Source organism: Anastrepha ludens, chromosome 6 (genome assembly GCF_028408465.1).
Source record: "Anastrepha ludens isolate Willacy chromosome 6, idAnaLude1.1, whole genome shotgun sequence".
In the NCBI taxonomy this organism is placed as follows: domain Eukaryota; kingdom Metazoa; phylum Arthropoda; class Insecta; order Diptera; family Tephritidae; genus Anastrepha; species Anastrepha ludens.
Window position 1 is genome coordinate 103,208,554 of NC_071502.1, and position 23,320 is coordinate 103,231,873.

The following is a 23,320-nucleotide window of genomic DNA, read 5'->3' on the forward strand; positions in this document are numbered from 1 at the left end:
ATGATATTGACACTCAAAACACAGTCCCTGCTATCTCTGCAGGTCAGTCAGAGAAAGAAAGCGCAGCCCTTAAACGACAACATCCCTGAAATGAAATTACGTGATTGTAAAAAATAAAAACATATTTGAAAATTGTAGTAGCGGTTGTGTATTAACACTCGTTGACTTAAGAAAATGTTGTCCAATAAAAATTTTGCCTCTATTTACTATCATCAGACTCGACTTGTGCCATTCGCAAGCAGGCATGAATCGAAACTTTGCTAGCGCAATGTCTACGCTACGTACGCCCATCACTTGAGGAAAGTAAATGTTTATACTCGTAGACATTAATTGAATTTTTACGAGCGCTCAATTGAAAATAAGCGCCGCAAAATAATTTCCAACACAAAGCTGAGCGTCAGAATTAAGACAGGAGCGGACTAAGAGTAAACATTTCTTTCGGAGGCTTAAATAAAAAAAATGTATTAAGAAATTTCGGTAGTAGAACGAAATCTATGAATCTAAGTAGAGTAAAATTCGAACGGGTTGTTGAAAATATTCCACCTCTCTGCATCAAAAACCCTTCTACGTACAATAAGTGTTAGGAGTGTACGGTTTAATATTATATGCGACCTATTCCTCCATTTTGGTTCTTTTCAGGCATCATTATAGGACACGCTTAATCAGGACGTACGGCAAGCGCGTGGATTTTTAACAAAAGTCTCTCTGAAGCTCTGAAGTCGAGGTGGATAACGCTGAGCATTAGCTGAACTACGGTCTCACATTGTCTAATACGCAACTTGACTACTTTTAGAAATATTTCTTTGAATGTCTAGCGGACTTGTGCCCAATGGACATTCAAAATGTTCAGCATTTCATTAACAAAACTCAGTTGCTTTATCATATGAAAAATGAAAATGCGCTGATCCCTGCGGCATCACAATGCGCTGTATAACCCAAGGATGTCTCTTTGCACCTTGCGCAACCTAACCTTGATAAAAATCTCTCCATGCCATCTCGGCCATTTCTTTTTTAGATCCTTGAATTTTAATATCCCCTCGGTTTTTATTTTCTTCGAAAGCAAAATTAGGATAACATAAACGTGGAAGAAAATAGATAGAAAAAAGTTGTACGTAAAGAAAACTCTACATTTACGTCAACTCAACAGCTGATTGTCAAATTCGCGACACATTCCGAATGGCTCTACTACAAAATATGCAACCTTCTGTATTCTCTCAACCAAATCTTATGGCAATTTTCAAAGAAATTGCTCAGGGAACTCCAAGTTCTTTATATGATTATGATGTAAGTGCTCCTTGTAAGACTGTAAGAAGAATTCTGCATTCCGTCTGGAATGGTATGAGTCCGAAGCACTAACGCTATTTAACAACCGTGAGTTTGTTAAGTGAATTCCATCATTCAATTTTATAACTAACTAGAGGAGTCAATAGAGGATATACAGGAGGAATCTCCGTTAGCTGGAGGCTCTTTTCCAGCATTGCAAAGTAAACGTTCCCTTCGTTATCCCTTTTTCAATGTTCGTACTCTTATAGTAAATTTTAACCAAACTAACAACTTCTGAAACTTCAACCACATAAAGAATTGCCAATTTTATTTCGTCCGATATTTTTGAAAGCTTTTAGTTCTCATTAAAATTTAGATTATATTAGATTCGATTTGTGGGGGTTGGACAAGTCCCAGCAGTCAGTCAGGAGACCATTGTACAACACCCGGATAGATTTCAGTAGAAATAATAGAGAGATAGGAAAGATAAAGCGTGGTTGGTAAGACGGAAAAATTAGTTTGAAGTCACTCTTCCACAAATCTCTTGGATTCATTGATGATTCTTAAGAGATCCGGAAGAGTATGAACTTTATCCATACTCAGTGCATCGCAACCCAATATCCTAAGTCTGAATCTGGAAAACGCCGGACAGCTACAGAGAAAATGCTCTGCATTGTTGTCATCCTCAATACAGGATAGGCATATCGGGCTATTGACGACCCCCATGGCAGCCATATGCTGACCACAGGCGTTGTGCCCTGTGATTACACCCACCAGTACCAGCAGGTCCTTTCTGCTGAGTATTAGGAGAAAGGTCGCTATTTTCCTGTTTGGTTCTTTCACAAAGCACTTGACTACTCGCAACGAGCTCAACCCAGATCAACGTCCCTTAGAGGCAGACCTCAAGATGTCATCAATACAAAGTTGAATCGATGCAGAATTGACACCAAGAAAGGGTCCAGGGCTTAGTGGCGTACTTATAGAGCCTTCATTAGCCAGTTTATCAGCTAACTCGTTCCCTGTAATACCACATTGTCCAGACACCCAAATAAGACTACCTTTGTTGTGTTTTGCAACACTGTTTAGTTTTGTCTTAATATACATTCACTGACTAACTTCAAAGAGCAGCGTAGGTTGGAAAAGGTCTTCAGTGCAGCTTGACTGTCACTACAAATTCCAGTATTACTACTCCGCCACTTTTTCTCAATTAGCCAGTATGCGACGTTCAAGATAGCATAGACTTCCGTAAGGAATACCGTGGCCACTTAGTGTGGGTACTTAGTGTCTTCGTCTAGGTACCATCCAGTTCCGCTACCATCACTGGTTTTGGAGCCGTCGGTGTGAAAGTGTGCTAATATCCCGTTAATAGGTTCCTTGGACTTAATCATTGATCTCTATCTGGGATCAAAACATCATATTTCCTACCGAAACTAACGAAAGGCATCCGATTGCCCACTGGCGTCGAGAACGTGTGCACCGCTCCGACAACTGGTGGTATATCTGACAGTGACCAGTGCTCTTAGACACTAATAGCCATAACATAACGGTGGTACTTATAGTAAATTTTCGCTAAATTCGCAGCTTCTCGGAACTATTGTAGTTCGCATAAATTCTACACACAGATTTTTCAATTTCATTTCATTCGAGTCTACTTCCTTTTTGGGTTACTTCCTTCCCATCGAGGATTTTGTCATTTTAAGTATAAATAACTATAAACAGAAACTATCAAAATGGCATGGTTGTATAATTTAATAGATGCCTGTAGAAGGAGCACAGACTCCGTAAACCAGAGGTAGTTTTTTTAGTGCGGTTGTACCATCAGACTCACACAGCTCCTATACTTACTATATTATTTACATCAAGAACTTAATTGAATTGAATTATGGATTATTTTTCTAGAACTGAGTGAAACGATATTCGCCGTCCTTACCTATCTGCGGCACTAATGTAGAGGCAACAAGTTTTGGTAGCTTCGCTACTGGACCACTTAATTCCAAATTCATTCATGCCTGTCCATATGTTTTTTCTTATACTTACTTTTTAACAAATATGTGTGTACAAGTGTGTCTGCCGAGGGACCTGCGTGTCTAAATGTAATCGCGTCAAAAATGCCATTTCCCAGCATATGCCAAGTGATAAGCTAGTGACACAATTTCAATACGCCGGACAATTAAAACACACAAAAAAAATAGCCAATTAATAATTATATTTTGTCAACATACCACTCTCGCATGGCCAGAGATGCTGCGGGGTATGCGCACAAGGCGGACTCTCATTGAGCACAGCACGAAGTCACAACAATTTGGGTCTATCTCAAGACACTATTCGAAGCTGATTATCATTTATAGCGGAGCTATCACAACGAGCGGAACAAACAAAATTCGGCGAGCTAGCGGCTGTAGAGATTTTCGTAAACATTTCCGCTTCCAGATGTTTCTGTCAATACCACTTTTGTTTTTGATTATTTAACGGAAAATCGCACGCGAAATGTTGAAAATTTGGAAATATTTGCTTTTGGTGCTACTTATCATACGCGGATCTTGGCAAATCTGTGACCGTAGACCGTTAGGAGCCCCTAATGAGCGCTCAGCGGTCGATGAAAATTTTCAAGTGATAATCGAAGGCAATCCAACAACTTACATACCAGGGCAGCGTTATAATGGTGAGTAAATAAGTTGGAAGTATGCAGGCAATGCTAGGCATATCTTTGGCGCATACTTACAATTGGCTCGTGCATGTTGGTGTTAAAAAACAAAATTAAAGACGTGCGCTTATATGGTTGATTGAATCTTACTTGAATAATTTTCACAATTTCAGTTACGCTATTATGTGACGATGCTCTCAAATTTATCAGTTTCACGCTGGTTGTGGAAAACGATCCCACAAGTCTCTCTGAGTCCGATGAGGTCGGCTATTTCGAGCTCATCGATACCACCGACACACGTTTCAGTTCGCGCTGTGAGAACATGATCGAGAGCACTAATATGAATGCGAAAATACGTATTAGTGTTGGCTGGGTAGCGCCAGCTATCAATTGCAGTTGCCTACTCATCAGGGCAGCTGTGTTGCAACATCGGAATGTTTGGTTCATTGATGACGGTTTTCTGACCAAACGCATTTGCCCGGAAGAAATTGATGATGTAAACAAACAGACGCCACCAGTGGATCCATGCTGCGCGTGTGATGAGGCAAAATATGAGGTGGGTGAGGGGAAAGAGAGATGAAAGAGGGAGAAAGAGAGATTAATGAAAATTCGTTGGTAGAGAGAGAAGTAAGAGGGGATACAAAGAGAGTTGAGAGCGAACGCTAATCTCAGCTTGACAGCTTCATTTGCACTAAACAAAAGTTGTGCTGAATGTTGGTATATTTATTGTTTTCATGCTTATTTATAGCTGATTGTGGAGCGTAAATGGGGTTGTAATACACATCCGAAAGATTTTCCCGTAGAAGAACGGCGCACGCGATTCAGTGAGGTTATCGGAGCATCACACACGAAAGAATACAATTTTTGGCAATATGGTGAGAGTGCAAGCCGTGGCTTACGAGAATTGGCGGAGCATGGCGCCACCAGAGAACTGGAAATGGAAATAAAGGTAATTTATTTTGCTAGAGTTAATAGGGAGAAAATGTGACCGTCTTAGCAGAGTGTGTTTGTGCGTGCCTACCATTTTGATTGCCTCGGGCTCGAAACTCATAATAGGCATGAAACAACAAATGACAGAAAATGGTTATTTCTCATATCGCCCTTCAGAGAACTTCCGAGTTAACTTCTGAGAAGGCAAATCGTCTTATAAACAAAATCTACCGTTCAGAGGCGGAGTAAAACTGTAGGTTCCCTATTTATAAAATAACATCATAACACTCACCACAAATCAGAGAGGAGTTCGGCCAAACATCCAACAAAGGATGCACGCCAATTATATACTAAATATAACTAAATGAGTACAAAGAGTTGTGAAGTTTATAGTTTCATTTTCCATTTCTTAGTACGGCGATATACGTACCATGATCAAGGCGCCTGGCATCAAGTTTCGCAAGAATATTATTAGCACCACTCTGGCTAATGTGCGTGTGGACCCGCAACATCACGTCATCTCGTTGGTTTCGAAAATTGAGCCATCGCCCGATTGGGTATTGGGAGTTGCCGGTTTGGAATTGTGTCTCGCTAATTGCACTTGGATTAATGAGAAAGTATTGAATTTATATCCCTGGGATATTGGCACTGATGCCGGTCCATCCTATATGGTAAGTTAAAACACATGAACAAAACTTGAGGATAATAGTTTCAGCGTTTCGTGCTCATAGTCTCCGGATCAAGCGCAAGTACCACCAGATGTTGTGCGCCGCATAACATCCACATCGCCGAATGATGAACGATCTCCATTTTATGAAAAATCCGGTGCACCGATGAAGCCATTGGCTACGCTCTATGTGAAGCGAAAGAAGTTGTATGAGCGCGAATGTGAATCAGGTACGTTTCATTGAGATGATGACCGTAGGCTGGCTAAAATTGGGAAACCAATTAGCGCAACTAGGTACCGATTCTTTAAGCAGCAATGAGCTATCTCACCTAATAGCTATATAATATCAATTTTATCCCGCGCGGCAAATTTTATTAGAACATCCTAATTTTCAGCTGAAATCATACCATTGGAATGCTCAACACATCCATGGAATACTTGGAGTGAGTGTACAACACGTTGCGGACCGGGCACACAATTTCGAACGCGCGCTTACAAAGACCCTGCGTTGGCAGCAGCAGCGAGCTCTAAGTGCCAGGTAGTCCTTCGGCAAACACGAAAATGTGTGGGCGAACAGTGTGGAGCGCCGCAAGAAGAACTTGAAGCAGGCAAGGCAGGTACATGTGAATTGACGCCTTGGAGTGCATGGACACCATGCTCGAGGCGATGTGGCCGTGGCGTTTCAATACGCAGGCGGGACTATACGAATCCCTATGAACGTGAAAAATGTTTGGTTAGTTAGAAGCGTTAAAATAGAGTCGAGAATTTTTTTTGTATTATAATTGAAAATCTTGTTCCAGAACGAGAAACCTGTAAAGTTAAAGCAACGGAAGAGTTGTGAAGGCATTGATTGCGATGGCGGCAGACAAACGCAGAATCGCTATGAAGAAGAAACTGAGCGAGATAACGAGAACTTAGATGAACAAGAATTTGAATCGAATGAAGGCAACGATGATCCCAATGAAGCAGAGGAAGCTGCAGAAGAAAATGATGGCAATCAGCTGCCAGAACCCGAGCAATTTGGTCAGCGCCGACCAGATTTTTCCGCCAGTTTGCCAGATTCGCGCTATTTTGGGCGACAACCAGACGTGTCGATTAATCAGAACTTCGATCAACCAGCTGTTGAAGAGGAGGAGAACGAGCAAAGTGATCCAATAGACGATATTCCGGATGAACAGAACCGCTATCGGGGCGGCATGACACGCTATAATCAACGCAACGATGATTTTGATGAAGACAACAACTATGGCATTCGTGCGGAATATGATGAGAATGGACATAAAGCTATATACGCAGAAAGCAGTGATCCGAGCGATTACAATGTAGTGCAGCAATATTGCTTTCAGATGCCGCATATGTGGAGATCTCCTTGCTATCGAAAGATATTAGGTGTGCGGAACTACTGGTTCTACGATGCAAGTGATCGTCAATGCAAATTGTTTACCACCGATGACTGTGATGACAATAAAAATAAATTTAGGTCATTGGAGGCCTGCGAAGGTACTTGTCTTTTGCCTCATAATAACCAAGAAAGTATGCAGGATGTAGAAGAGGACAATGAGTGGACGCGACAGTTCGGGCAGCCAGAGTCGTTGGTTAAAAAGCCAAGAAGAAAGGAACGACGTAGAAACCGTAAACGGAAACAAAACGAAGGAGTTGTGGGAAATATTAGGTACTATTGACAAGTGAGATGAATTTTAAAAGTCAAAAGAAAATTGAAATTGATTGAAATTAAATAAAGGAACAAAGAAGTATGTGAGGTGAAACCTTTTTGTGTAATACTTGGTTTTACTTACTGGATCGCTTAAAAGGAAAGTTAATCCCAACATTAAGTTTGTGAATCTTAATATGATATAACTGTGCGCCAGCCCATTGAGCCCGGTATCTTGCCTTTTCCATCTCATGCAGGGCGATCTCTTCGTTGTGGACGTGATATGTCGGTTGTGTGTGCGAGAGCGGTTGCAAGAGGGTTCGGGAGGGCTAATTTTATCGCCTACCGTCGGTATTTAAAGATCTCTATATATGTTCGTGTTTTTGGCGTACAGGGGCGCTGCTGATATTGTTGTAATATTTTGGATTGCACATTTTCTATGATATCTTGCTTGAAGATATATTCGATATAATATTGCGTGTTTCTTGATGTTTTTCTACAAACGGAGAGACCTTCCGGAGGAAGAGATGGAGAGAACGTTTGAAGCGACCCCAACCGACAGATGGTTTTTATGAGAAGCTTTTCTATAGCAGAAATATACCTGGAAGTTTGCGATTGCCTGCAAATATCATTTAATATTTCATGCCTGGAGATTCGAGCCTGGTGACTCCCAAATGGTAGTCATGCACCAACCCTTTCGGCTACGGCTGTACTTATGGCATCAGATGCAAGTAAAGGTATAACGCTTCCCGGTCTTCCCTGATATCGAACATTTTTCTGTAATAAAATTGTTTACTCTTACCTTGAGCCGTCTGTCAGAGAGGGACGACTCGAATCTATTAATAATCTGTTAATTTTATGAAAAGTAATGTGGTTGTCGAGATTCTGCAGAAGATTTTTGAACCTTTGCCCGCCAGCAACGGCGGGTGTCGTAGGCGATGAAAGAATGAGTTATATGAGTTTTACGACATCATAGACATAGTGCTCCGAATAAAGATCCAGTGGCTCCGTGGGCTGGGTAATGTTGTCCGAATGGATATAAACGCTCCAGCTCGATGCGGTTCTAGCTGGTGGTAGTAGAGGAAGAGGAAGGCATCCTCTGCGTTGGAAAGATCAGGTGGAGAAGGACTTGGCTTCACTTGGTGTGTCCAACTGATACCAGCTAGCACGAGAAAGTAACGACTGGCGCGCTTTGTTAAACGGGACCAAAATCGCTTGAGGGGAGCAGCTCGTCCAACTCTTTCAAATTTCCGATTTTTTTTGCTTAAAAATTCATTTACTATCAGAAGAATATCTTTTCAATGTTATAAGCTTTATAGAAAGTCTGAAAAGTCCTTATGAAGTCAGTGAAGTGATGAGCGTCGAACGAAAGAGGAGTAAAAACAAAAACTTTTACTGCGTTTTTCACGAAATACATTTTTTTTTCCGCGCTGTCGAATATAACTCAAAAAGTAATGAAGATATCAACTTCAAATTTTACAGGGATATTCTGTAACATATTGGCCCTTGCATGTACCTCAAATTTTCTATTAATTATTACTAAAAATATTGTTTTGATCAAGTTTTTTAAAAAAGCGTAATTGTTTTTCTTTTCAACTTCAATTTTTCATTCTTTTTTTTTTTGTTAAAAAGCGGTAAGTGCAAAGCGAAATAACTTATTGTATTTTAATGAAAAATTTTTGTCAGGTTCATTTCAGTTGACCACAAGAGGCTGTACATTCCACGGCGCAAATTAAAAGAGTCACGTTTGAGCAGCTGTGAGCTGCCATTTTTTTTCAAAAACATTTTTTTATACGCATTTAAGCATGAATATTAAGGTAGTAGTCTGGTAACTTACACGTTTTTTGAGGCCATGTTTGGGCCATTTTTTGGAAGGGAAAATAAAATTCAATCGGTTTGATTTTCTGATATGTTATTAAAGGTATCAGAAGGTGTACAAACAAAATTTTGCTTATTAATCAGTGTGCTTATCGTTCTGGCGGGTAGTAAGATCAAATGATTTTGACAAAAAATAACAAAATGGCGGACTTCGTAAGAAAATTGTCTTTTTTTAAGTGGAAATCGGACTAAAAAAAAAAGTTAGGGACGAAATAAATTAAATCTACTACCCGCCAGAACTATTGATGTGTAGAAAAACATATCTAAATTTCAGCTCAATCCGTTAGATAGAAAATGTGTTTTCACGACGACCATCCGGAAAAACGTTGTTTTGAGAAAAACGCGTTTAAAGTTTTAGGGGCTTAGCGCGCGCAAGTACGAGCCGCTCTCATGTATGTGCTATAATTTCGTCAATATTTCGAATTTCGGTCTAAAATTTGTACAGTATATTACCAATATATCGCACTTTCAAAATATGTAAAAAACCGAAATTTGAAATTTTCAAAATAAGTTACCAGACTACTACCTTAATAAGTAATTTCTTTTAAGATAATAAATACTCTCAGGTTTTCGCAAAAAATGATTGAAAAACTCTTTGTCTGTAGGAGCTGTCCCCCTTAAGCGGTTATTGCGCCAATTAAGAAGAAGAAGAATTCGGTCATATCTAAGTGATTTTTTGTGTCTACGCTTTGTTTTATATTTTTATGTTTGTTTTAGTGGAGCGTGAACAAATTTGTTTAAGGTTTTATTATATTGAAAACCCGTCACTAAACTTTTTATAAATCGATTCATTTTCCTCTGCACTTTAAGCCCAACTGCCTTTATCTCTTCTTAGCTACAGCTAAATGCCATAGAAATTTGTATAGATTTGTTTTGAGAAATAAATGATCCAAGCACATCAATTCATTTCCAATTTGTTTATTTTCTGCATTTCCGCTCTTCTCTATAGATAAGCATTTTTCGCGAAATATATATAAATTTGTAGGTGTACACGTATGTATGTATATACATATGTGCATATATATCAGGCTGGTCGGGTGGAAAGACAACTATGCGGACGTGCATACTTTCTAAAAGATAGTATTTCCAATCAGAAACATCAGCGTTGAAAATTTGCTACATATTCTAAGGGATTTCGCCACATCACATTTAAATTCTGTGTGAGGGCGGAAAACTCGTTGCCCATAATGTTTCTGCATGAAAAATTGGCTTCCTTGTGGTTGCGATTCAGGACGGTTCGAGTGGAGGTTTTACGCATTTGGCCTTCGACAGCGAACAGCTGGTGCACTGTCAACGCTTTCTAAAGGAGCATATTCTAGCCTTTTATCAAAACTTTCTGTGTAGACCGGCGATTCATAGCTAAATTCGCGACTCGATATCTCCGAGATCATCTGCGACATCTTGAGCCACAACGGTACGATGTTCATAGCAGAACGACTGCTCCATAACCGGCCAGATCTGGTAGCAAGTTGTTGCATACTCTTCAACTCTTTCTTTTTTTTTTTTGTCGGGACAGACTAGCAAGTACAGCACTCAGACAAGATTAAGTCCACTGTACTGCACTCGGGTTCTCTTTAAATCTACTCGACTTCCGAAGAAATCTGAGTAGATCTTGTGGTGCCAAGGAACCAATGTGGTCGCTTCTTAACACATCAGTGCCAAAGACCTCAAGCCTGATTCCAGCGAAGACTGGGCAGACGCACAGAAAGTGGTCCGCCATCTCATCCTTCTCTCCATATGCTGGGCAGAGTGCACTGTCTGAGATGGCCACCTTTTCCATGTGGTTTGCCCACATCAAGTGTCCCGTCCTCAGTCCAACCAGCTGCCTACAGTCCCCTCTGCTTAGTGACAGGAGAAACTGCGACTGACGTTCGGACATGACAGATAACATCAGTTTTGCCCATCTGCAGCATCTCGATTATGGGTTAGAGTAACCCGTTTGCCAACCGTGGCTTTGATGGCCGCAGAAGGGAGTGGCCGAACGCGCTCTGAAGCCAACCTTCGGGCCTAGGCATGTTAACATCAGGCTATTATGTCTACCGATATAATCCGGCCTGGATTTACCGGATTCGACTACCCTTGAAGTGGTTTGGGGGGCTGTCTAAGACTATGAGCGCAGCTAAACGTCTTAGTATTTGTCCAGTCGAGCAAGCTGTGACGAATTATTCTTGAGCTTTAGAATTTCTACCCAATAGTATTACGATTTGAAGTTCATTCCAATGCACATAGCTTAAGGGATTTTTTCGTTCGCTTGGTCACCCTAATACGCGTATGCATATTTTCTCAAGTGTTCGAATAATTCTTCAAAATATTTGCTTCGCAACTCAATTGCCGCCATGGATTGACGCGCTAACCAAGCGTCTTATCAAAACCATTGATCCCTTTTATTTTGATAGTGCTTAGTAGAATACAGTGGGGCACATAAATAACCGGACGAACAAATGTTGCAAATCTTAATATTTGAATCATTTTATAAATTTTATAAAAATAAAATTCCGATGGGCGAGTATTCGTATTTTTTCTCCACTTAAACATTTGAACCAATTTTAATTACACTTTTTTTGTGCATAGCTGGATAATTCTTCGCTATAGTTGCACTCAGTAGCTGGCGCTGTGGTCGAGTTATTTCTAAAAGTCATATTTGCGGCTCGACCTGCTGGATAGTTCTTCGTTATAGTTGCACTCAGTAGGCGCTGTGGTCGAGTTATTTCTAAAAGTCATATTTGCGGCTCGACCTGCTTGGTTCTAAGAACACAATGGTTAAATGGGAAGAAAGGTGTTTTAAAAAAATAAGTACGTGAGGTGGCGCTGTGGTCGAAATATTTTTAAAAGCCGTATTTGCAGTCTTGTTCGCCAGATATTAAAAATTTATGGGATCTGAGTTACAAGGGGCGTAATATTTTTGCAAACCATAACCGCTTAAGCGATTATGGCCAAGTTTAACAAAGCGCGTCAGTCGTTACTGTCTCGTGCTAGCTGGTATCAGTTGGACGCACCAAGTGAAGTCAAGTCCTTCTCCTACCGATTTTTCCAACGCAGAGGAGGTCTTCCTCTTCTTCTACTACAAACAGCTGAAACCGCATCGAATACTTTCAGAGCTGGAGCGTTTGTATCCATTTGGACGACATGACGAACGAAGCGGCTGGATCTTTATTCGCTGCGTTATGTCTATGCCGTCGTAAAGCTTATATAACTCAATGTTTCATCATCTACGATACTCGCCGTTGCCAACGTGTAAAGCCCCAATAATCTTCCGCAGAATCTTTTTCTCGAATATTCCAAGTGACGCCTCATCGGATATTATCAGCGCCCAAGCTGTCGTCTGCTTAGTCCAAAGTAGCACTTGTTGGCAAGAGAGATTCTTCGTTGGATTTCAAGGCTGACATTATTATCGGTGTATTCTTACGACCTCGAAATCATGACTGTCGACAGTGACGAGGGTGCTGATGCGCGAATGCGCCGACTGTTTGTTTGATGACAGGAGGTACTTCGTTTTGTCCTCGTTCACCACCAGACCCATTCGCTTTGCTTCTTTATCCAGTTCTTTCATTAGCATTGCAAAATTTCGCACACCAAATTGTTTACGTATACACTTAGTTATGAATTTTCTTTTTACTAAACGGGTGTTGCCTTTTTCTCAGTTCGAAATTATTTATTTTTTTTTTTTTTCATCTTCTTCACCTTCTTGAAGTTTTTTATGGCGGTCATCGTTTATAGATGGTCTCTAGTCTGGTCCGCTCTCTAGGCTTATCTTGCTAGCACATCTACAAATTTTCCAAGCAAGTTTCCTCTCAGAAAACAATTTTTTCCATAATCATTAAAAAAATGTCCAATTAATTTTTTTTTACAATACTACTAAATATTTTCTTCACACAGTACGAATTTTTTTGACAGCAACTGTATACGGGCGTACATAAAAATAAACATCAACTCAAAACGGTCTTAGCAGCATCCTAGTCACTCTCAGCGATCAGTTCATTTCTAAAATAGATCGCGTTAACAACGGTTTCAGTGAAATGGTTTGGCTCAAATTCATATTCTTGGTGCTGCTAGTAGCAGCCAAGCAAGTGCAAGCGCTAATATGCAGTCGATATCCGACGAATACATTGATGCCGAAATCACCGGTAGATGAGAATTTTATGGTGACAATCAGCGGAAATCCGCAAACCTATATATTAGGGCAGGATTATAATGGTGAGTCAGACGAAGTAAATGGGAGGAAATAAGTTGGAGGAAGCAACTGCAAGGAAGTGAGTGCAAGGAAGTGAGTGCATGGAAGTGAGTGTAGAATATCCGGTAGTTGCCCATCCAAAAAACGAAAAATACTGCACCGCACTAATACGCGCACACGCGTCACACATACACTCGTATAGGTTTACAATTTCGGAGATAAAAAGAGCTTTACGTGTGTTTTGACATTCTAGGTTTCGAATTTCGTGGCATTGAACTTGAACGAAAACGCGTAACAAGCAAAATAGAAAAATAAAAATAAAATAAAATAAAAATGAAAATATAGATTAAAAGCACAAAGGCAAAATAGTTTGAAAACAGCATTTAATCGAGCCTGAACTTTTGCTTATCAAGGAGCTTATAGACATCATAGGCGCGTCTTATTTTATAATACTAGAAGGTTGTATAATACGAGTATATTGCATGACTACAGTATAGGTAAATAATTTTACATACATATATGTACATATGTACGAGTATATTAAATTAATTACTACATTTCTGAGTCATTTCAAAAATCAAGGGCAATTAATCAGCTCGATTGATTACATGCCTACATATTAAAGCACAATAATTGCATGTGTGTACGTGTGTATACATGATATGTATGTTCTTGAGTGACGTAAATTTTTCTTTAAAAACAAATAACAGCTGGAGATTTCCCATAAACTAAAAAAAAAATTAATAGTTTAAAAATTTAAACACATGCATAATTTTGCATGGAAATTTGACTCAAAGTCAAACAGATGCTACAGCCATTTCCTAGATATATATAAGTCGGTATGTGTAATGGTGAAGAGAATACAGAATCTTTCTGCAATCCCTCGTCCTTGGGTATGTATGTTTGTTTGTATACTCGTATAAGTATATGTATACAGGGTCCGGCACTCGAAGTGTAGCCAATTAAAAAGGACCATAAATTGAGTTTGGAATTTTGTTTTATTAAATTCAAAGTAAAAAATGTGTGAAAATTATACAAAATTAAGAATCAATTTACTTTTTTCGATATGACCACCGTTTGCCTTGAGATGGTCTAGAAACGAATCGCAAGCTGCCCGAATGTGACTTGCAGGTATTTGGCCCACTGGCGGGCAATGGCTTTTTTCAGCGCCTCGAGACTGGTGAATGGCCCAAATAGAATAATCTATCGGATTCGCTCCTGCTGTGTTTGAGAGCCATTGTGTGGGCGTTATGAAGTTCGGAACGTTGATTTCTATCCATTCTTGGTTCACTCGAGCTTTGTGAGACGGTGCCGAGTCCTGTTGAAACGTCCATGGTCTGCTACCGAAATGTTTGTCTGCCCACGGCTTCAACGTAACCTCCAGAATACTTTCCCGATAATATTTCGCAGGCTCGATGAAAATGATTGGAGAGCGCCCATCTGCGGTTACAGCAGCCCAAACCGTTGCCTGTGGCGTGTGCTGCCTCCTGGTTGCCAGTCGATGACTCAAATTCTCGCATGAACGGTTGGTCAAATAAATTGTTTTGTGAGTTTACAAATTGCTCAATTTCAAAATTTTCTCATGAGAAAACACAAGGTTCGGAAATTGACCGCTTTCGGGTAAGCGAAGCAACTCCTTCGCTCTCTCTAGCATGACTTGTTGCTACTTTGGTGTGAGATCATGTGCCTTTTGGATCTTGTAAGGCTTCACTTTGAGATCATTTTTCAATATGCGGCGCCATTTGATTGGCACTTCGTCGGGGATGTCGCTTTTTCACTTTTTGAATCATTCCACGTGAGGTTGCAGTCTTTTGATGACTACTTCCATGTCGTTTCGCGATGCTACCAGTATCATTGTAACGAGTAATGATGCGATAAACACAAACTTTATTTACTTTAAGATACTCGAGCTCACGAACGCTGGTTGTGATTTTCCAGCCAAATATAATGCAATCACACTATTACGTTTGAAATCCATTTCTGATTTTCTTTTTTCGCGTTAACTCTCGGCAAAATGCTTCCGTGCGCTTGCAAACAATACTCTGAACTGTCATTTAGCCAACTAGCAGACAGCTGATGCCCGTGCACCAGCTGCACGAGCGGTCTGAAGTTGGTTACACTTCCAGTATCGGACCCTGTATGGTCGTCAATATCATTTTTTCCTTCAAATCCCTCTTTTTTGGAATTAAAAAATAATATAAAAGAACTAAATCTGAACTAAAGGAAAGCGGACTAGATAAAAATTCGGTATATAAATTCATTCTTGTTTCCGGCATGCATTCATGATCAACCGTTGCGCTGTTGGTGGGTGCATTCTAGGCATTCATCTCGCGCACGCCTAGGATATCATCGAAAATGTCTGAAGAAATCATCTCAATCGACCGGCATTAACGCTGATCGCTTTCAGTAGACATTCTACCTTGCATCAATAGATGATTCCACTCATGAACGATTACTTTTCACGGACAAAAGTCCGCATAAATAGCTGACATATCTTCCATGATCATCTGTTGTTTATTTTTCTTGCTTCTCCCTTGAGTTGTATTGGCTTCTATAGAAATCATGGCCAGGAACGTACAATTAGCGACGTTCCAAAATTTAATAACGCCCTGGCTACCAATAAATGTGATCTAATAGATCTCTTAACTAGCTATCAAATCACACAATACCAATGGTGCCCCATTTGAGATGGTCATTAGCTCAGGCGGCAAGGAAATCGTAGGTATGCCTAAGTGTTCAGAATAAACACAGTTTTCAACTCTTCCATTGATGGGTCTGCTTTTCTTTAACTCGTCTAATCTCCAAACATTTCTCACACCAGTAACCAGTAACAAAGTCAATGAATTTGGCCATAATTGTGTTGTGACTCAACGCTCAGGTATTTGCCTACTGGATCTTATTGTGATCCAAAGCCAATATGCTCATGTGACTTTGGCTGATCGGAGGTATTTTCTAAAAGAGTGTAATAGACTTTTAGCCAGTCGATGCAGAATAACAATGTACTTCTGCAAATAAGTAGATCGGTCTATAACCAAATAGAGGTCTGTTCCAACAATTCCACTCTGAATGCAGAATAGTCGTTGTGCGAAGTTTAAGGTTGGAAGTACCCGTAGTTAATATATGTACTTCATATGAGAGGCTAGGTATATAGTAATTATAGGCTATCAAAAGTTCTGGTAGAATTACTACATGCCGGAGTAAGCATTTGGAAAGCATACGGAATTTTATTACGATACTTGAAAGCTCAAAACTATTTAAAAATCAAGAGCAGCAAGACTTGAACGGCAAAAGATGAATATTCATTCAGTTACTTAAAAAAAATTCCGAAAAATAAAGATTCCGAATTTTAAATGAAATAATGGCTTCTAAAAATGCTTGTTCCCTGACTCGCATTGCCTCTTGATTTGCAATTAATTTCTTCTTAAATTTTTGTGGGTTATGAAAATCTGTTTTACATAGTACTACACCTTCTTCGTGTCTCTCACTGCAGTCACAGTTCAAGCATTCAACGGGGTGCGCTTTATCGGCTTCAAGCTCGCGCTAGAGTATGACAATGGAGACCCGAGTCTAAATCAAGATCTTGGGCACTTCGAACTGCTGGATCCGATAGAGACACGCTACAGCCCGAATTGTATTAATATGGTGGAGAGTACAAATACCAATCCAAAGACGCGCATTGATGTCTCTTGGGTGGCGCCCGAGCAACCCGGTAGCGGTTGCGTGCTCATACGTACAACATTGCTCCAACATCGCGATGTTTGGTTCATGGATGACGGTGGACTAACGCGTCGTATTTGCGAAGAAAGCAACGATGAATTGGAAAGTGCACCGTTGAGCGCCGACAGGAATAGCTGTTGTGCGTGTGATGAGGCACGCTATGAGGTGCGTAGAAAGCCGTGAAGTAGAATAGTAATAGTTCTGAAATTCTGACTAAACCCTACATACTAGCTCACTTTCGAAGGCACTTGGTCGCGTAATTTACATCCGAAGGACTTTCCCACAAAATGTTGGATAACACGTTTCAGCGATATTATAGGCGCCTCGCATTCGGGCGACTATCGTTTCTGGGAGTATGGACAAATGGCCACTGAGGGTATGAAAGAGTTTGCGGAACATGGTTCGGTGCTAACGCTTGAGAGGGAATTTAACTACTACTTTAAGGTGAGTAGTAAGTGAATGAAGTGCAGCTTACAAATTCACTCAAATTCATTATACGGCTATAATTTCGAATCTTTTTTAGAATGGGAAAATACGCACTATTATTAAAGCGCGCGGTCCTGCCTTTCCCAATTTAAATGGCCAATCTCTGGCTTCCGTACGTGTGGACCCGCATCACCACCTAATTTCATTAGCTTCCAAAATAGATCCATCCCCTGATTGGATTGTCGGCGTGTCCGGTTTGGAGCTCTGCATGGCCAATTGTACTTGGCTCGAACAGAAAACTGTTGTCCTATATCCGTGGGATGTCGGAACCGATGCTGGTCCTTCATATACGGTAGGTATAATACATATATATACTTGTATTCACTTGAGCGCACATTGCATTGAAAATTTTTTGAAGTCGCCAGATCAACCTCAAGTTCCGGCCGATGTAATACGGCGCATGCGCTCCGACTTTCCAAATGATCCGCGTTCACCATTTTTCGACGAGAATGGCTTGCCAATGAAACCTTTGGCTATACTAAAGATTAAGCGACAAAGACTTTATGAACGACTGTGTGAGGATGAAGAATGTAAGTGTGGGGATGAGTAGGTAAACCCGATTAGATTAATTAAATTTTCCGACAACGTTTGCAGCCAATAATGTGGGCGTGCCTCGTGAATGCGTCACTCACCCTTGGACTGCTTGGAGTGACTGTACCACCAAATGCGGTGAAGGACGTCAGTTCCGTACACGCGTCTACAAACAGCCGGATGTAGCAAAGGTCTTCAATTGCGAAGTGGATACTCGACAAGATCGTTCCTGTAGGGGCGAAGAATGTGGATATGACGAACGACGATTTGATAGAATGCAAGGTCGAAACAGAAACAATGAAGGTGATTTTCTCGATGGAGAAGAAATAGGAGACTCAGATGAGATGTCACGCGAGGATTGTAAATACACAGGCTGGAGTGGTTGGTCGCCATGCAGTAATACTTGTGGTGAGGGTCGAATGACGCGTAGGCGCCAATATGAGAATCTGATGTCGGAGGCAAAGTGTCAGAGGATGAAATTTGTACCATTGGTGCAGTATCAAAAATGTATAGGTCGTGAATGTCTGGAAAACACGAATGATAGGCGTAGAATTCAAGAAGTAGAGGAAGACGAAAAGGGAATAGAAGCGGAGGAGGAAGAAAATGGAATAAGTGACTGGCAACAAAGTCGTGGCAAATCTCGTTTTGGCTATGCAAGACCAATCAATGCAATAGAACGAAATCGCGAACGTAACGAAGAAGATGGCGAGGGCTTCGAGGAGGAGGAGGAGGAGGAGGAGGGGGAGGAGGGGGAAGAGGAAGAGGAGAAAGGGGAAGAGAAAGAGGAAGAGGAGAAAGAGGAAGAGGAAGAGGAGAAAGAGGAAGAGGAAGAGGAGGAAGAAGATGAAGAAGAGGTGGAAGAGAAGGTAGGGGTATGGGAAGACTACAAGAATACTTACGATTTCAGGAGGTCAAATACGCGCGGCAGAAATCAACGTCCTTATTCACGCACGAATACGAGAGAAGAGGAAGAGCCTGACAGTGACCACACGGAAACACCGAAATTCTGCTTTCAAAAACTTAAGATTCCCCGTTGCTTCAAATCAGGAGTAGTGAAAAATTATTGGTTCTACAACTACTGTGAAGATCAGTGTATGTTATTTACTGCCGAAAGCTGTGATAGGAATAAAAATAAATTTACATCATTGGAAATGTGCGAAGAGACGTGTCGCCCGCCTGGGAACGAAGAGCTGCTGCAAAGAAAACAACAGCGCGGTTGTGACCAGTCAATGGAGTGAAAAAAAAAACGAAGCAAATGTTCTAGATTTAAAACTTCTTTACTTATAGCTTAAGCGAGTATGTATGTACATATGTCCTAGGTTAGATTAGATTATTGTTTTTGTACATTTTTAGAAGTTGTTTTTAGTGCTTACATATTATATTAAAAAAATTACATAATTCTTTCGAACTCAAATAAAAATATGAATAGGTACAATCAAATTGCATCAGAATCGGTTTACAGGCTTAGGTTAAAATGAAATATTCAATAACTTTCTCGCCACTAAGCTCACCATGCAATTTTATGCGAATCTATAGGAGGAAGTAGCGAATCTATGTAGAGGAAGACTGCTGAAATGACAGGACAGTTCTTGGCTGTATGTAAAAAATATTCGAGCCGTTCCGGTAATCTAGACCTGAAACACGTAGCTGCCATCACAGTGATCTGCAGGAAAAGGTTTCTAGACGACAACAAGTGTTTTTTGTTTTATAAGAAAGAACTTGTCTACCGTGTATAACAAAAACTGTTTCAACTGCATTGGAAAAACTAGGAGTTATACTTTCTCTTCTCCTAACAGAGATGGTCGCTGTAGCTGTATACATTTATGCTGATTGTTGTTGTTGTAGCAGCGTAAACATACCCCATACATGCACGGGGAATGCTGCTGGAGTGACAGTCCTTGGCCGGATATAAATCCGGGTCGTTCCGATGACGTAGAACCGATTTATGCTGATACCGAAAGGTATCGATAGCAAAACTTTAAATGGGTTTTTCTCAAAACTACTTATGTTTTTGAAGTGGTGATCACTGCTTTTGAAAAACATAAAAAACTCGTGCCTGATCGAAGGATTTTTTTTAAATTTCGATTTTTTTTAACAATTAATTCTCGGTTTTTTCCTCGAAAATCTGAAAAATACTTGCTGAGGCCGCCATATTGTTAATTTTGAAAAAAAAACTTCGATTAGGCACAAGATTATCTACTAATAAAACTAGTTTCTCTTGTCCGATTGATTTTAGATGAATCTCTTCTGGAGAAACGGCCTCCGCACAAAGAGCGATACCTTTTACAATTATTAATTTTTTTGTTGAAATTTTGCTTAAGTCAAATCGATGTATTAATGCTATGTTTTTATTTTTGTAAAATCGACTAGCAAAAAAAATTATTGAAAAACATAATTTTTTCAGGCCTCTGACTACCCCTAACCCCTTACAGCCAATCATTTTACGCCAATTTCTCTCTTCGACAGCAATTACATTTTGTAAACTGAAAATGAGGTGTAATATATTTTGCTTTTCATTTTCTTAAATTTAATGCAATTAACAATTTTGAAAATAAATCTATCAAGCTAATTTTGTTCCCGTTTACTTTTCTTCACTTTAAACCAATAGAAATATTTTGAAACTAAGAGTACGACCGTAAATACGCCGAACACAATAACTGGCTTTCTACTTTCTTCATTAAATGATGTACTAAGATTTCTATTATTAACTACATCTAGCGATATTGCAGTCGCCCGATGTGTAAGTAGCTGTGTTGAGTAGTGCCGTGCACCAGCTACTACATAACTCCGAAGCACGGTCATCACTTGTCATGCCTGCTTCTCCTCCTCTGTAGCTGCTTTCGGAACTGGCGAAATATTAAACTTGATATGCGAACCTTTGATGCGCTTTTGGAGAATACGTCCAATCATTTCCGGTTCCTTAACGCTTTGTTCAATAGTTTTGAGAATTTGCTCGCATTTGGCCATTTCCTCGGGACTACCTTGTATGAGTACGCAAACCTCGTGATTTTTTGCCAACCATTTCGATATGTGCTTCAAGCGTGATTCCAAATCATGTTCGGTAATGCGTGAGCCAATTGTAAGTGATTTTTGTGATTTTTTTTCGTTGCTAAAAGGTGTAGATTACAAAGCAATCTGTATTAAAGAGTTATGTATCTATATTTTATACCTTTTCTTATCAACTACACTCTCATCCACATCCTCAGAAAGTAACTCGGCTGCGGTAACTAACCTGCAATAACAATCAGTGCAATTAATACGAGCAATTGTTCTACATACATATATTTTAGTACTTGTAGATTGGTCGTTGCGTCTTAGTATCGAAATCCTGTTGTTTAACTAAATGCAGCTCACGCCGTTTAGCCAATTTTTGTGCTTCCTTCAAAGTTGTTATTGCGATCGATTGGTTGGGTTGGACGAGTGTTATTTTGGACAGGCTCTGTGGCTGCGCAGTACCCGCACTGCTCGAATCAGTCGCTGCACCGGTCTTCTTTGTGCGCATACAAGCCGATAGCTGCATATAGCGCAAAGGTCTAATGGATCTTTGAAAAATTTGGTTCATCTTAGAGCACTTTCACTTTTACTAGGACAAATAAATAGCGCCGCATACAATTACGAGGTTCACTTTTTTATATTTTTCTTTAAATAAACAGCTGTTCAAACAGCTGTAAACGGTTTAGTCTAGAAATGGTCGTGTGTGATTATCGATAATGTTATCAATAATATCGGGCTTACCCAAAATATTCCAATGTGTGCGATTTTACATGGCAAGATTTTTAAATATATAAAGAAAGTTGTTATAATTTATTTAACTGTACAAATATAAAATAAAGTAAACACTAAAACAAGGTGGGTTGAATACCTGTAAACGTAACCACAATACCGCATTAGTGAACTTTTGCTTATTTATTAATGTATTTTCGATGAAAGAGTTCAGTTTTTGTGCCAAATTTTCATCACATGCAGGACGTTTTGATTTTCAGCTTCCACTCGAAGGAAAGCGCGACTATGGCTTATGTGCTGACACTCACCTACGCAAACGTACGCTCGTATCAGCTGACACGATGAAACTAATGAGAGCCCCATGTAAATGAATGCTCACCACCGTTCTGTGTCGTAGTATCGTAGATCGTTGTTTTATCGTGTTAGCTGATACGGGCGTACGTTTACATTGGCAAGTGTGAGCACCATTACCGTGAATATATATTTAATGCAAGAACGTCTCGTGAGTGATATGAACGTCTCAAGAGCGACAATTTTGAATTTGAAGGTTGACATTGCGGTGGAAGACAGAAAATTATCGAGGATTCAGAATTGGGGGCATTACGTAATGAAGACTCATATGAAACGCAAAAAGAATTGGCAGAATCTTTGTGAGTGACTCAACAACCCATTTCATAACATCTCAAATCCATGGAAAAGTTGAAAGGCGTTTCCTAACTTGTGAGCAGCTGCTTCAAAGTAACAGAGGACGCATAATGCTTGTCCAAACAGTATGTTAAGGGGTTAGTCAGAGGCCCGAATGATGATTTTCAATCATTTTTTTGCTAGTCAATTGATTTATTTTACAAAAATAAAAACATAGCATTAATACATCGTGTTTCGACTTAAAAAAAAAATTAATAATTGTAAAACTTATCGGTGTTTGTGTGGAGCCTCTTTCTCCAGAACTCCCTTGCGGTGATCCCCACAAGCCCTTGGAGATTCATCTAAAATCAATCGTACAAGAGATCGAAGCTTTTTTGTTTTTTTTTTCATAATTAACAATATGGCGGCCTCAGAAAATATTTTCAACACTTTCAAGGAAAAAACCTAGAATTAATTGTTAAAAAAATTGAAATTTATTGTAAAAAAATCCTTCGATCAGGCACGAGTTTATTATGTTTTTCAAAAGCAGTATACATTTTATTAAAATCTACCAAGCGGTTTTTAAGTTACAGTGATCACCAATTCAAAAAACATAGCTTTGAGAAAAACGCATTTAAAGTTTTGCTATCGAGCTCCGGAGCGCACTTTGTTAATAGTTGAATAACTCGAAAAGTATTTATCGGATTCACTTCAAATTTTCGCACAATATTTTTAAGATATTATACTAAAATAAATCCAATGTTTTGAAAATTCTGACTACCCCTACTCCCTTAACGGTTGTGCTTTGTATTTGGCGGAACCAACTGGATGGGATATATTATGAACTATTAGAACCTAGGCAGACCATGCAACATAATTAATGTATTTAAGACAAATACTAAAACCAAAACAGCATCAAAAGACACAACAAAGTTGTCCTTTGCCATTACAACGCTCAGCCTCATGCCGCAAAAGAGGTGAATAAATACTTAGAAACACTGACATGGGGGTTTTACCTCACCCGCAGTACTCTCC

General features: G+C 39.8%; 3 protein-coding genes across 3 annotated transcripts; 2 read left to right on the forward strand and 1 right to left on the reverse strand.

The window, feature by feature from the left end:
- The first annotated feature begins 3,560 nt into the window (after positions 1 to 3,560).
- LOC128865990 (spondin-1) lies at positions 3,561 to 7,262 on the forward strand. The gene is made up of 7 exons (XM_054106440.1): positions 3,561 to 3,925; positions 4,081 to 4,463; positions 4,656 to 4,856; positions 5,251 to 5,508; positions 5,569 to 5,734; positions 5,900 to 6,237; positions 6,305 to 7,262. Exons 1-7 carry the CDS (start codon positions 3,751 to 3,753, stop codon positions 7,184 to 7,186), a joined length of 2,403 nt encoding a protein of 800 aa, XP_053962415.1. The 5' UTR covers positions 3,561 to 3,750; the 3' UTR covers positions 7,187 to 7,262.
- A 5,751-nt stretch (positions 7,263 to 13,013) lies between these two features.
- Positions 13,014 to 20,507, forward strand: LOC128868735 (spondin-1). Its single transcript, XM_054111174.1, has 6 exons — positions 13,014 to 13,227; positions 16,695 to 17,086; positions 17,153 to 17,365; positions 17,445 to 17,699; positions 17,766 to 17,937; positions 18,002 to 20,507. The coding sequence occupies exons 1-6, from the start codon at positions 13,050 to 13,052 to the stop codon at positions 19,174 to 19,176; spliced, it is 2,385 nt and encodes a 794-aa protein (XP_053967149.1). The 5' UTR covers positions 13,014 to 13,049; the 3' UTR covers positions 19,177 to 20,507.
- On the reverse strand, positions 20,429 to 21,591 carry LOC128868736 (translation initiation factor IF-3). The gene is made up of 3 exons (XM_054111175.1): positions 21,232 to 21,591; positions 21,108 to 21,170; positions 20,429 to 21,047 (listed from the first exon to the last, which is right to left on the reverse strand). The coding sequence occupies exons 1-3, from the start codon at positions 21,498 to 21,500 to the stop codon at positions 20,747 to 20,749; spliced, it is 633 nt and encodes a 210-aa protein (XP_053967150.1). The 5' UTR covers positions 21,501 to 21,591; the 3' UTR covers positions 20,429 to 20,746.
- Between the last annotated feature and the right edge of the window lie 1,729 nt (positions 21,592 to 23,320).